This window comes from Phaenicophaeus curvirostris, chromosome 1 (genome assembly GCF_032191515.1).
Source record: "Phaenicophaeus curvirostris isolate KB17595 chromosome 1, BPBGC_Pcur_1.0, whole genome shotgun sequence".
NCBI classification, from domain to species: Eukaryota; Metazoa; Chordata; class Aves; order Cuculiformes; family Cuculidae; genus Phaenicophaeus; species Phaenicophaeus curvirostris.
Genome location: NC_091392.1, coordinates 158753301 through 158767348, shown reverse-complemented (window position 1 = coordinate 158767348; position 14048 = coordinate 158753301). Strand labels below are relative to the sequence as shown.

Below are 14048 nucleotides of genomic sequence, written 5' to 3'. Positions count from 1 at the left end.
AAGGATTTAATTTCTTTTTTTCCTGGAATGCCCTCCACCCTTGTTAGAGTTCTGTCACTTATTGTACTACCCTTTTGTCCACTTTCAAGGGTCATTAGAGACCTTTTCATGTCCTAATAAAAATTCCATTTTCTTTTTTTTTGGCTAAGCTCCCCATCACACAGAAAAACACAACTTAAAAAAAACAAAACAAAATGAAAAAAGCAGTCCTTTTGTCATTTTCTTTAAAGACTTTCAAAGTAAAGCCAGGTATTTTGACAACTTGACTTACTTTTCACAACTGAAAACCAAATCATTAAAGTATTTCTTCACACAGATTCTCTTTACTCACAACTAAATAAGCTAGCATAGCAATAACCAAGCCCTTTCAAAACTAACTTAATAGCCATTTTAATAAAGCCAAATATATATGTATATCAAGAAGGCACCTTCTAAAGTCATAGTCTCAAGGCAAGACAAAAATATAAGCAGCCTTTTTCCTGCTCTGACGCTGTGTTGAAGTGCACTGGTATCACAGCCCAGTAAAACCTCACTGCTACTGTTTGTTATGTACAAAATACAAAGCATTACATTCATCTAGCATCAAGAGTCGAAAATCTAAAAGAGTCTAAAAGTACTAAAATCCATCTCTTGAACTAACAGCCAGTGAGAGGGGAAAAAAAAATGGGGAAAAAATGGGGAAGGCAACTAAAACAGTTAAACAGAGAAAAAGAAACTACCCTTCTGGGTATATTTAAGAAAAAAAATAAAAAACAAAACAGAAAATCAAGAAAGAAAGGTACAGAATTCTCCAAGTCACAAAACATACGTTACATCAAGACCAAAAAAGAGAACTGCCAGGCTTTAGAGAACCATGTTACAAAAGAAGTCAGCACATTATCATAATTAATGTTTCAAATTACAGTTGTAAATAAATTTCAGTTGTTAGATGTGATTAGATTTTTTTGAAGTATATTGAAAGGAGTTATTTCTTTTCTACTGGTGGGCTTGTGTTTCTGGGATTTGTAAATGTAATTGATGTTTTCAAGAAAATGAAAGGACATGGTTAACAATTATTCTTTTATTTTCCACCTCTTTAGAAAAAGGACTAGTCTCCAGTTTCTCTTGTAAAGTTAGATATTTACATATTCTGTACCCCATAATAGAGGGTTTCATATTGCATGCGATAGCAGGAAAGTAATCAAATAGAGGTAACAAAAGAGAACAGCTAATTATATGCAGTCATTGTTTTCCTAATAAATTGCAAATTATTTACTAGGAGGTTTACACTGAAAAGCAAAGGAAGTCTACCACCTGATCAAAGACAAAACAACACTGTATGCTTACCTACTAAAATTACATTGTTGGCATCAATTATGTGATCGTAGACATAACCAATGCACTTCTGGTTGATTCAACACACAGAGCTTCAGACTAACTTAATTAGCATAACACGAGTTAGAAGTATAATCTTTTTCCTTACGATAAAGTAACAAGCTAAATCAAATCTGAAAAAAAAAATCACAACTTCAAAAAATCCATCTGCAGTCTCAAAGCTGTCAAATGGGTGTGAGTGTTACATAAATATTATACGTATTTTTACACACACAGGTTACAGTATGCTATACTGCATATGCTATGTATATACAAACAAAATGCTTATGCACGCATGAAAAAACAGACAAGTGTACACAACCATACAAAATGTGTTTGATTTTCCTCCTCTAGCTTAAGTGTATGCCATGCCACAGTCATTTCACAAATAATCGTTTTAATCTGTAAATCCCAGTAAATTACCAGAGGTTAGTGTGATATGACTTTAAATTCTTCTGCTTTGCCATAGAAAATTATTTCCACTTAGTTGGGTACCAATGATCTATTCATTGTAAAATGCAGTATGGTTACAATCAGCTTTGCATTAAGCCTGCAGTGGATGAGCACTTGCAGATAAAAATGATAACAACCTTTACATGAAGGAGGATGAAGTAGCTCAGCAAAACATAAAATATATATTATTGAAAGAGATACTAAACCGACATAGACATTATTAGACAACAACAAGATCGCAGAGTACTTTCTACAGATCTGGTGTCTTTGCCTCCCCAAGCTATCGGAGGGGGGCAGCTGCAGGGAAGGAATGATACCAAAACAAAGAAACTCCCACAGACCAAAGCAATTTTTTTGCTTTGCTTACAAATTAAAAAGTAGTGTGTCAAGTCAAAATGAATGTGAACTGGCAAAGAAAAACTTATATCATATAAGTTTCTCGAACTTGTTTAACTTGAACAACTATATAGCACCCTTATTTGTTGAAAGTAAAGCTGGAGACCATTTGCTCCAGAAAACGTATAGATTGTCATTTGGTAAAATTTTTTCCAACTTTTTCAAGCCATGTCATGATTACATTAGCAGTCAGACAACATGTATCAGACTGTACAGAAGAACAAAAATAACAAGCCCTGAAAACCTACAGATAGACTATGGGCAAATTTTTGAGCGAAACACTGTAGTTTCTCAGCATGGGGCTGTTTTTCAGAATGCAGGAGTTCTTGCAGTCCCTGGAGCTTCATTTCAACAGCTCGCTACCAGAAATTCTGAACCATTTATGCCATGAGTTTCAAATGGAGAATGCTGTCCACTTTTTGGCCAATAATTACAAATACAACCTAGTAAAATACAGGTCACAATCATCCGCAGATAGGTTTAATTAAAAAAAATATTCCCACAATAGGGAAATCAGGGGAAGATACTACAGTATTTTGCCTTGTAAAGTTATGGCATGTTCATCTGCTAATACCTCATCTATAAGATTTGGTACACTTTAACGTGCTTGGAAATCTGCAGAGCTCCATCATCTATCTACATAACTGTCATCTTTGGAGTCTAGTGCTTGGGTCAGGGAGGAGGAGAAGCTGCAAAAGCAGCTGTGAAACCATCTTGTCAAAACGTGAGGATTAGTTAGGCTTTATCCCTCTCTTCTAGTCCTCTTCAGAAAACAGGACTTCATTTCAGCACTCCTTTTCCACTATGCAAAATCCCAGTCTAGCGATGCGTTCCCAGACTAGCAATGTGACCAAGCCTTCTTGTATGTTGGAGACTGGATACATTGCACTATATGTTCAGACTCATGCAGCCTCACAAGCCTTTCCACTTTAGGGGGCAACTCTACTTTTGTCACAATTTAGCATTCTCCACTGGTGGTGCCGTAATTTCCTCCCCCTGGTGCATTAAACTACAGATGGAAACTTAACTCAATTGCGTGTGCTGCTCTGCCCTTAGTCATTATCAGTTTTAGATTATACTTGATAGAAAATGAATCCTCAGTTAGCTGCTCTTTCTCAGGGCGCATCTGCATCTTCCAGGTTCTTACAAGGGCAGCAGTCACCCAGTAGGGAACAAGATGTTCAAGTCTTGCTGTGTATGAAGCATTTTCACATGTGAAAGAAGTCTAAGACTGGCATAAATGGTACTATGCTGAAGTATTCTTTCCCTTTAAAAGGGATCCTGTCGAGATGCTGAGACACTGGCCTCCCCCAGCACCTGTTGCAAGCTCAGTCCTTTCCCAGGGACTAAATGAAATCTGTTCCCAAATAGTACAAATATGGATGTTGAACACATTGTGAATGGCTTACAGGGCATCAATCCACACAGGGAAACTGCACCTGCACCTTTGTAAGAGGATGAGGCACTATCTCACTGCTTCTAAAAGAAGAACCATCCTCTGAATGCCTGGGATTTAATTATAGTAGATGGCTTAGGAATGTCTGTCAGAAAAAGTGAAACACAAAACCTTCTCATTATTTCTTTAGATGATATCCAGCATTACTATCACTTATTACTTCTTTTTGCCAAGCTTTAGAGATGCATACATTTAATATTACTACCACGGCAGTACTGCCATTTTATATGCATAGAGCACCTTGCAAAAAACGCCCATGTGCTCCTTTAAAACAAACAAAAAGCATAGGGAAGTGTTTATTTGGTGTTGGTAAGTAACGAATTTAAAAGACATTTACTCCAAGTTAACATTTCCAGCTATTTTACAATTATTTACAATAATGAAGAGTTTAGTCATCCCTGTGAACTTCTAAACTTTTGCTGTTGTTAACGTTAAATCACAAAATGACTAAGACTTTCAGAAACTTTACCCCTGTTTTGACATGCTGTAGTGTGTTTTGCTCTTATAGAGGGAGAGTGTGCAGGTAATATGCTGCCATATGATTGTAAATCTGATAATGTTTATGACTGCCCTGAGACAGATTCCTTGCAAGATCTCTAGTCCTTCCTCACCCTTTCACGTCCTTCCTCTTCCTTCCCCTCTGCTCTCAGAATGTGTTGCCATATTCAACAGGACATGGGGTAATGGCTTTAAATGGAAAGAGGGGAGATTCAGATTAGATATTAGGAAGACATTTTACAGATGGGGAGGCACTGGCACAGGCTGCTCAGAGGAGTCGTGGATGCCTCATCCTTGGAAGTATTCAAGGCCAAGCTGGATGGGGTTTTGAGCAACCTGCTCTAATGGAAGGTGCAGGGGCACTGGAACTGGAGGATCTTTGAGTTCTCTTCCAACCCAAACCATTCTATGATTCTATTACATTTTTCAAGAGCACCATTCCTTGCCTTTCAAGGTTTAGATATCATAAAATTACAATATCTGTCAACAACTGAATACAATGCTTTGGTCTCTGGACATATATAGAATTCTTAGTTATTCATCCTAAGTATTATCTGTCATTAAAATGTATAGCTCTTTTGGAAAAAAATACAGCATAAGATATGTCGAGAACTAACATTATCTGATGAACCCTATGAGTAGCACAGGATATTACTAACCCCATTACATTAAAGAAAGGGAGAAATATATTGTTTGTAGATAGAACTTTATTGTGGGAGACCTCTCTCTGAAAAGTTGACAATACATTCCAGTTGGATTGATTTGGCATAGCAGACAATCACTGATTTCCTTCCCGGCTAAAAAAAAAGAAATTCCCTTTCATGAAAGAACCAGCTAAGGGTGGTGGTATGTGCTTTTTGCTTCTGCTGCTCAATTTTATTTTTTTTTTTTTTTAAGGTAACAGTAATCTGTAATTTCATGATCTGTTATCTCCTTGAATTTCCCCCTTCCCTTCACACATTTCTCCATTCAAACCATGGACAAGAATGTGGAATCAGCCTTGAGTTAAACTGATTTCATGCAAAATACAGACCACTCATGAGATTTGGGTACTTGCTGTTTGAAGTAGACATTAATACAAATGCTCTAATACAACAATAAAGGATATCTGATATTTCTAAAGGCTTCATGACTCATGTATTTGGGGCTCATTTTAAAAAGTACCCATGTCAGCAAAGCCATAATTTGTTTTACTACGCATTATTGGCAATTACAGCAACAAGCAGCAGAAAGGCCAGGTTTTATACAACCTCCCTTTCCCAACAACCCATGGATACAAAGGAAGTCTCAAGTCCTTCCTTACATCACCCATGATCAAATGATGAAACCTAAGTGATACAACTACTAATCCTCCTGTACAGAATCTTTCACTAACTCAGCAAACTGAATTACCTAAAGGAGATCACTCAGGTCTTTCCAAATACACCCAAGAGATATGCACTGAACCATGTATGCTGACTTTTCTCTGCTTTTCTGTTTGGTCCTTCGGGTAGGATCCACCTCCAATCACAAGAACAGCTACATCATTTGCCAAATGTGTGACACCAGGACCTCTAGAATGCGGCACAACTTTGAAGTTTCCTGGTAAAGCCTCCTTGCCAAGAGTTTATCTTTTTTTTTCTAGTTCACATTGTTTTCCTTTCCTCCTCAGTCATTACCAATCAGCAGTGATAATTCAATAGCAACATCAGCTCCATGCTTGGTTTTGGTCAAAAAAAGGCAAAGGAAACATTTGACATTATTAATGAGAACAGATAACAGATCAGTGAACACCATTAAGTTGTGGCAGAAGTTTAAGTTTTGCCCATGCTTTTAGCACAGAGCACCGTTCTGGTCCTCACAGCTGAGAAAGGAGATGACAGAAATGGAAGATGTTCAGAAACCAACACAAAGAGAAGCTTCTTTGCAAGGAATTCTGCATTACAGAAGAGAGGTAACTGAGCAAGGATGGTCAGTGTGGACACAGTGGGCAAGGATAAAATGCTCACAGTCCAATACAGGAACTACGAGGAATTCAAATGATGCTAAAGGTCACTGCCACAGAAATAATTAGCCTGCAACAAGTAACTTGCCAATATCTACAGTTCTCCTTGACCAAACGCAGGGAAAAATTAACAACAATAACTTTGTCCTGACCAACAGATATTAACACTTTTCAAAAAAGTTTAAAAGCATGAAACACAGCAAGGCATACTGCACTGTATGCAATAGGCTTTCATATTTGTCTTCTACCGGGGGCATTTGAGTCCCTGTTTGTACTTCTCTCAAGTGCTAAGAGAATATCAAGCAAGGCAATAAAAGTCAGTTTCTCTGTATCATGTCCACTGATCATTTTTGGAGTCTCAAGAGTGAGCTCTGTTTTCACAGATGACTTTGGCTGGATGAGCAGACAGGAAAACATGGGCAGCCTGTGTTTCTACATTGCTAAATAAAGGAGAGCCATGGACTGATGGCTGCTCCCAAGCCAAATGGCAAGGACTATCTCAGTCCCACTGCTCGGTTCTATGAAGCAAGGTATAAACCTACACCAGATTTGCGTAGGTCAGCCACAAATGGAACGGGTTGAAGCAAAGCCATGGAGTGAGCTAGCAATTAATCAATACAGGACATCAGGAATACAGTGCTGGAGCTCACCGTGGCTTTTCTTTACCCAACAGTGTAGCTATTTGGATATGGCATAGCCAAACGTCTGTCCCTGTTTGCAAGTTATTGTGTGCCCCTCTTCTAGAGACCATCTAGCAAAAATAATTCTGAAATCATGGGTAAATGACAACAGCAGAGTGTGCACAGTAATTGCACAGCACTAAAGAACAGTACACAGCTTACTAACACTTCCCAAAATCATTTGCAGGGTCTAAGAAAATGAGCACGCTGAAGTAATGGTACTTTAGAGCTGAAATCTACATAATATATCATTATCACAGATTACATTTGAGATCTCAAAACAGTTAAAAAAAATATATATATAGGCAATTTTTCTAAAAAAAAAAAAAATTACACGTATGTTTGAAAAAAGTCTCCACAGGGTTGAATGAAATGAATACTTGAGCATAGGCTTTGTTCTCCTGTCAGACATTTCCCAGAATGTCAGACATCATTTCCCAGGAACAAAGCCTTCATAACCTACAGCATTTTAGGTTTTTCTGTTCTTATAAACCAAAATAATAATCAAAAAGAAACACTGAATCAGAGGAGTACTTAAATTTGTCATATCCCAGGATGCAGAATATACTCCTCCTGCTGCAACTGTGGACGCAATAAATAAATTAAATTAAAAAATAATGTGAAGCCTTCACTGAATTCCCTGTAGCACTGTAAGAGGAGAAAGCTCTACTGATAAATCTTCATCTATTTCATTCAGGAAAGCACTTGAAGCTTGAGTCTGATGATTTCAGCTTTACAGGATCATGTTCTTGTTTAGAAACTCCATTACTCTCTTAATTACACCTTGCTGTGTCTGATAAAGACCTTTTTAGTGTAGAGTTTGGGATGTCCAACAGAGTTGCAGAACAGTCAGGCTGGAAAGGACCTGTGGAAATCAGGTAGTCATATTCCCTGTTCAAAGCAAGGCTAATGTCAAAGTAACATTGAGCTGCTCAGGACCTTGTCCAGTTGAGTTCTGTCTATGTCTTACAGAGTTTCAGTTCAGTAGAGACCAATCCTCCAAAAGCCAGGGAAAAAAAGAGAAGGTACCACCAGTGCCACCATAAAATTGCTTTCTGAAGCTGCCAAAAGCCATGAAGAGTTTTCCAGGCTCCACGCAGAATGCCTGCGCTACCTTTAGGGGGTGGGAGGTTTCATTACAGCAAGCTAGCAAAGCTGTGAAACCATTCGGGGTCAACAGACAGCAGCAGCTGGGTGCATCTGATACGGCAAGGAGGTACAAAAGTGTTAGCAAAAGATTGTGACAAATAATTTATTCTGGCTCAGAATCCTTTTGCTACAGGGGACTGTCTGCAAGCAAATAGTATATAAGGATGTGCTGAGCATGAAAGCAGAGCATTTAATAGCACTAAAATTTGCCCATGAGGTGTTGCCATACAGCAGCCTCAGAATCTGAACAGTCGGTGGGGTGGTTTTTGAGAACCTGCCCAAAGTGTCAAAGCAAAGAATGCTCTGAGGATCTCCTACACGTGTTTTTTTCCCTTGGGCAGCTTGCTGTGTCTGCAGATATCAGATCTTCCTGTGCAGTGTCCCAGCAGAAGACACCTACTTGAACCTGACTGTAAGTAATAAGGACAGACTTAGAGTTAAGTTCAAGTTCATCTGCTGGACTTCATGGATTCATTGATTTATCTTGAGGTCCTCTTGGATTCTGGTTCACATGATGGAATAAAAGATGTCCACCTCTGTGGAAAACGCCTCTGATTCCCTTCTTTCCTTCCACCCGCTCCCCAGTTCATATGCACGGGGAGAGAGAAGAGATCATAGACGATAACTTCAGCAGGCACAGGGCTCACTGTAGTCCAGCTTACACATCCATGGGAGCAGAGGCAAAGGGATAAAAATGCCCTCTTTCTCCCAAAATATGCCTGCTGACTTTCTTCCAACTGTTTTTACTTTCCAGGACACCATTCAGAACCACTGTTCTCCCTTCTAGTTTCCACTGGAGTTGTCATTCTCTACAACTCAACCAACCTCCTCTTTTCCACTCACTCTTCACAGGAATCATTAAGCACCTCATTTATTTGCTTATTTTTACCTTAAATAACTGCCTGAAATGCTATATCATATTCAAATCATGTTTTATATATAAACATATTTTAAATATGCATTTTCAATTAATAGTCAATCCTTTCAAATCTGAATCCTCAGGAAGACACATAGTAACCACATGCCTATAGTTAGTTCTTGGATTTTCAGCAAAGGTAGATGCCAAATTCACAATAGCTAGGTCTAAATCAGATTCTGAGCCACAAATATCTTTGGAAACAGCTAGGAGAAACTATTTTGGCCAAGTGTTTCAGCATACAAAAATTTCATTTGCTTGATGAACAAACTCCTATGCTTCACAACGTATAAAATTCAGCCTCTCCCAATGGTTGGTAAAGTCTAGCCATAAGTGGAGAAAATGCTGAGAAACTAGGATTAGCTGAGGAATTACTGATAACAACTACAAAAATCCATGATGGACTCTGCATACTTCAAGAAACGCCACGGGGTCAGCCCATATCCTCACCCCCGGAGACTGTATCATAGAAATCTCTTGGTCAAATGATCCAAAGTTTTCATGAGTTCATCTCTTTCTAGAGCACCCTATGGATTTCGCAGTAATCCAAAGCAGCACCAAGATACCAGAGCCTTTATTCTGCAGCCAAATGGACCTGCAGTACACCCCAGGGTTCTGGTCCCCCTATCATCTGGGGACCTGGCCAGACACTCCGCAGCGTCCATCTGCCACACACAGATGGGCTTCCTTGCAAAAGAAACAAAAGTGGGAGGGAGTGGGCTGCCACACATCTTAGTTGTGCCCTGATATGCCCTAGGCAAACTGCATATCTGGGCATATATCAGGGCACATACCTCTTATCAGGCACTTAGATGCACTTCCCAGTCCTGTACTCTAGAAACAGTCTTAGAAAACCTGGCTTTTAAACTCATAGGTCTTCTTAACTCTGTGGCAGAGTTGGAGCTCTGCTTTGCTCTAATACACACTGAGCCTTCAGCAGAGGAGTGGAAATAAAGGAGCATGCTTAATTACTTATTTTTAAATGTGTGACAGATATGCAACAATTTGAATGTCTAGACTATAATTTACATAAATACATTTTAAACCAAAACATTTTAAAATTATTTATTTCCTGCTTCTATGCTTAAGTGCTTTGCTGGATTGGGGCCAGACTGCAGGATCGAGCCGAAGGTGCATAAATCAAACCTTCAAAGAAATATAATGTTCAGAAAGACTGTATTTGGTTGAGCAAATTTAGAAGAATGAAACCAACTATGAAGAGAAATTAGATTGGCTGAAAATTAATAAAGCACAGCTGGAATTATTTGATTCATCCATATTTGTTGCTTAAACGGCTCTAGGGCTAAGTCTTGCTGAAAGAAGATACTTCAAGACTCAAGGGTCAATTGCTTTTGGAGACAAATTGACCTACAGGAATACACTTGTCTAATTTGGTTCTTGCAGCGGGGCAAGTCTAGAGAAATATATAACCAAAAAACCAATTTAGATTCCAGCGAGTGGATATCAGAGGTCAAGTTTAAGGTTCCCATAAATTTACATACATACAGTAAAAGATTAATAACTTTTCAAGCTACTGGGTTTCTTTGCTAAAAGCAAAGACTTATAGATAACATCTGAGAAAGAAACAACATATGTGCTTATTCCACATTCTGTTGGATAGATAGCATGCAGCCAGCTCATTGCTTTTTGCTGTGGTTAGCCCTGCCGTGTTTCATACTCAGGGAGCGCAAGTATCACTGTTGCTGGCTCAGCTCCTAGAAGAAAGCATGAAAGCATGTTCGGACCACACAATCATTAATTTTTAAGCTAATTTTATGTGCCAGTTCAAATATTACACTTTCAGCTAACTGCCCTTACTGGTATTAGTACATGGAGACCTGTATCCAGCATACAATTATTAATTATATACTTTGCAACGAAGCCCTCTGAATATGGTTATCTGTTCTAAATATAATGTTTTTCTCCTACGCAGATTTTCTATGTTCATACATCAGTACTGTTTCCTACTCAAAATAAGCAATTTCCTTTATAAAGTAGAAAAATGGACCAGCATTAAAATACAAAAATACACTTTAGAATACTGAATTATATTTGATATACGCAAACCCTGAAGCTGCCACTAACCTTCCAAGAAACCTACAAAACTTACAACCAGAATTTACTTGGGTGACTCTCAGTCAATACCATCTTTGAAAGATACAGTATTTCTTATCTTCAAGTTGCAGTCTTATCAATTTAGTCACAGCAAAAATAACATTTCCATTTGGGTAGTTTACCAGGGTGAAAATGAAAAAATAAAGTCACACATTTCACCATGAATTATCAGAAATCTGACCACTGAAACATATATAGAAAATAAACAGATAATGTTTTACATAGAAAAATACTTTTAACAACTCAAAAGGTTTTTATTTTTCTGTTTCCATTCACTACTTCCAGAATCAGTAGATATTTACACACGAATGATTCCTCAACAAATATATAAATCCTGACTGGCATTACTTTCACAAATTGCATGGCAGTTAAAGGCACATTCTATTATTTGGAGTTGTTTGCAAAGACATTAGTGGTTAGAAGGAATGAGGTATACAAATCTTTTTAGCCTTCCTTTCTTAGAAACACATAGATTTGGGATGTTTTCTATGTTTTTCTTTTCGAGTGATGGATATTATCATATTTCATAAAAACCTGTCACATGGGAGATGCACTACATAATGCAAACATGAGGAAGAGAATAATTTTACTGCAGGACTCCACCTTTTTGTAAACAGTAATTTGTTCTTTCTCTCTTAAGTGACTAAGAAACTGCATCTCATCACATCCATTGAGTAAAGAGATCCTAGAAACTGGAGTGAATTTTGGTCTAAAATAAGCAACTTTAGGACAAGTCATTCCACTGAAGCTCTGAATGTTTTCAGAGCAGAAAGATTATGTTATTTGCACAAAATAAACATATTTTTTATCATGCAGCAAGTTTAGACCCCACATATCAGTATTTATATACCCAAAGGCTCTGCTTATCTCAGCTCTGCAAACAGAGAAGAGAGCATTGGTGAGTTTACCTGTATAGTCCTCCGAGTGCCATCAATGGTGACAGACAACAAGGGTGAAGCCAGGTTCCACTCGCTGGTCACGTTTAGTTTCATCCCATCAACTTCCACCTGTTGTGACACCAAACAAGGCTGTTACTATGAAGACAGACAGAAAACTGATCTCAAGTTCATTACTGCATACAAAGCAGCAACCATTTTAAAACAGATGGCTCCCAAACAACCTGTCATGTTTACTGCTTCTGCCATAAAAGACAGGGTCCAACAACAGAGTCTTCCAGCTATCTCTGGGGAGAGGTGAAGGACCTGTGAACAGCTGCCTCTGAGTAGCAAGGTTTCAAGTGATTTCTAGCAAGTAACAAACAGCCATCCAACTTTTAAACCTATCTGGACATGCTACATTTACTGCAATTAGACAAGTAATGCATATAAATTCCAGTGACACCTTGCAACCCACACAACAGGGCTTGCATATAATATTCTCTCCAAGGACCAAAGAAGAACTTTTCCTATGCTTCTAATGAAGGGTTTTGCATTGTTATCTTAATTAATATGAGGCAGTAATTAATTCTTCAGTATTTTGCCTCAAAGTCTAGAAAAACTTTGCAAATTCTGTCATGTGTTCTTCCAGTATACAGCAGATCAGAGGAATATAATTTCTGACATGCATGCCAATATGTTTATCCAGAAATATTTTTTAAAAAATACCCCATATCCTTTATACATAGTTCTATGTGAAGAGCAAAAATCCTGAGTTCTGAAGAAAGTGTAGATCAGAGAAGCTGTAATGCCACTTTGATTATTCTTCCACTGTATAATACTGCTTAAAAACACATATTACACACCCAGCACTAAGAGCCTCAAAAGAAGAGCTCGATTATGAAAAAAACAAAAAAAATGACTATACACTGACCAATACAACTAATGATTAACATTTGTGGCATGTTTTGAATACTCCTCGTGTTTTCCAAGGTAAGCATATATTATTTCTGATATACATTTTACTGTAAACAGAAGAAAAGTCGTAGTTTGATGATTTCTTTCCTCTCTCAAAATCTCCAAAATATTTTCACTCTCACTTAAAGACAATACTGATAATGACACAAATGCATACATTCTTAGTAAACTAGAAAAAAATTACTGCATTTAGAATAAAAGCTGAGCCCACATTCTGCAAAATAAAACCTAAAAAGCCTTCTCTTTTAGATCTCAGACTAATCGTTATTTCATCTTATAACAAGAACAGGCAACTGTAATCCTTAGTGTAACTTAAAAGAAATCCATAACAGACAAGTGCAGAGAAGCAATGTGTAATTTGAAAATTTTATTTCAGTTAAGAGAAAAACTCTGGCTTAAAACCCCTCAATCTTTATAGACTTCAGTTTAGAATACAGAATCTGTCTTTTGGTGAGACAATCTACTCAATTTCTACAGGCATTAACTATAAATAAAGTCACATGTAAAGAATGCAAAAAAAACCAAGTCATTTATAATGGTTCACCAGCAGGCCAGATTAGCTGGCATGCTTCAGGTACTTTACACTGCTCCAGTGATGCAAACCAGCCATAAACCTGTCCTGAGTTAAACCAGACCTGCAGCTGGTTTGCATTGCCAGAGCACTGCAGAGCAGCTGGAACACACCAGTGAACCCAGGCTGCTCTCAGCAAACCTGATTCAGCAAATACTGTCTTTATTGAGAACAGCAGAAATATCAAAAAAAAAAAAAAACTTTCTAAATGGAGAAAAGCTAATCCAATGCTCTGTGTCATCTCTCTTTGACTAGCAAGAGGACCTTGATAAGGCAATCGTTTAAAAAGCTGTCTGTCACTATCGCTATAATTAAAGACTGTCTGCACTGGAGCCTTGGTCTGGAAACATCATTTCCATGTTCCTCCAGGGAAGGAGGGGTGATGGTATGAAAGCAGACCAGGCTACCGGCCACCAGAAAACCTTCAACTGTACACCGTGCTGGTTGCACTGTGGGATTTAGACATAGCCTCACAGAAAATCTATAGCCAATACCCATAGACCTAGTGAAGGGTGTTCCAGTGGGAAGATACAAGTCAATACCTCCACAACAAACCCAATTTAATCATTAATTCTTTTGTCACTGTACATATGAACAAATGAAAAGTAAACCAAGTGTGTCACA

At 38.1% G+C, this 14048-nt stretch overlaps 1 protein-coding gene across 1 annotated transcript in view; it reads right to left on the bottom strand.

The window, feature by feature from the left end:
* PCCA (propionyl-CoA carboxylase subunit alpha) overlaps positions 1-14048 on the bottom strand; it is a 289215-nt gene that overhangs the window by 60708 nt on the left and 214459 nt on the right. Inside the window, exon 20 of the mRNA XM_069878949.1 lies at positions 11909-12007. Within this exon, the coding sequence (XP_069735050.1) occupies positions 11909-12007 (99 nt within the window). The remainder of the gene's footprint in view (positions 1-11908; positions 12008-14048) is intronic.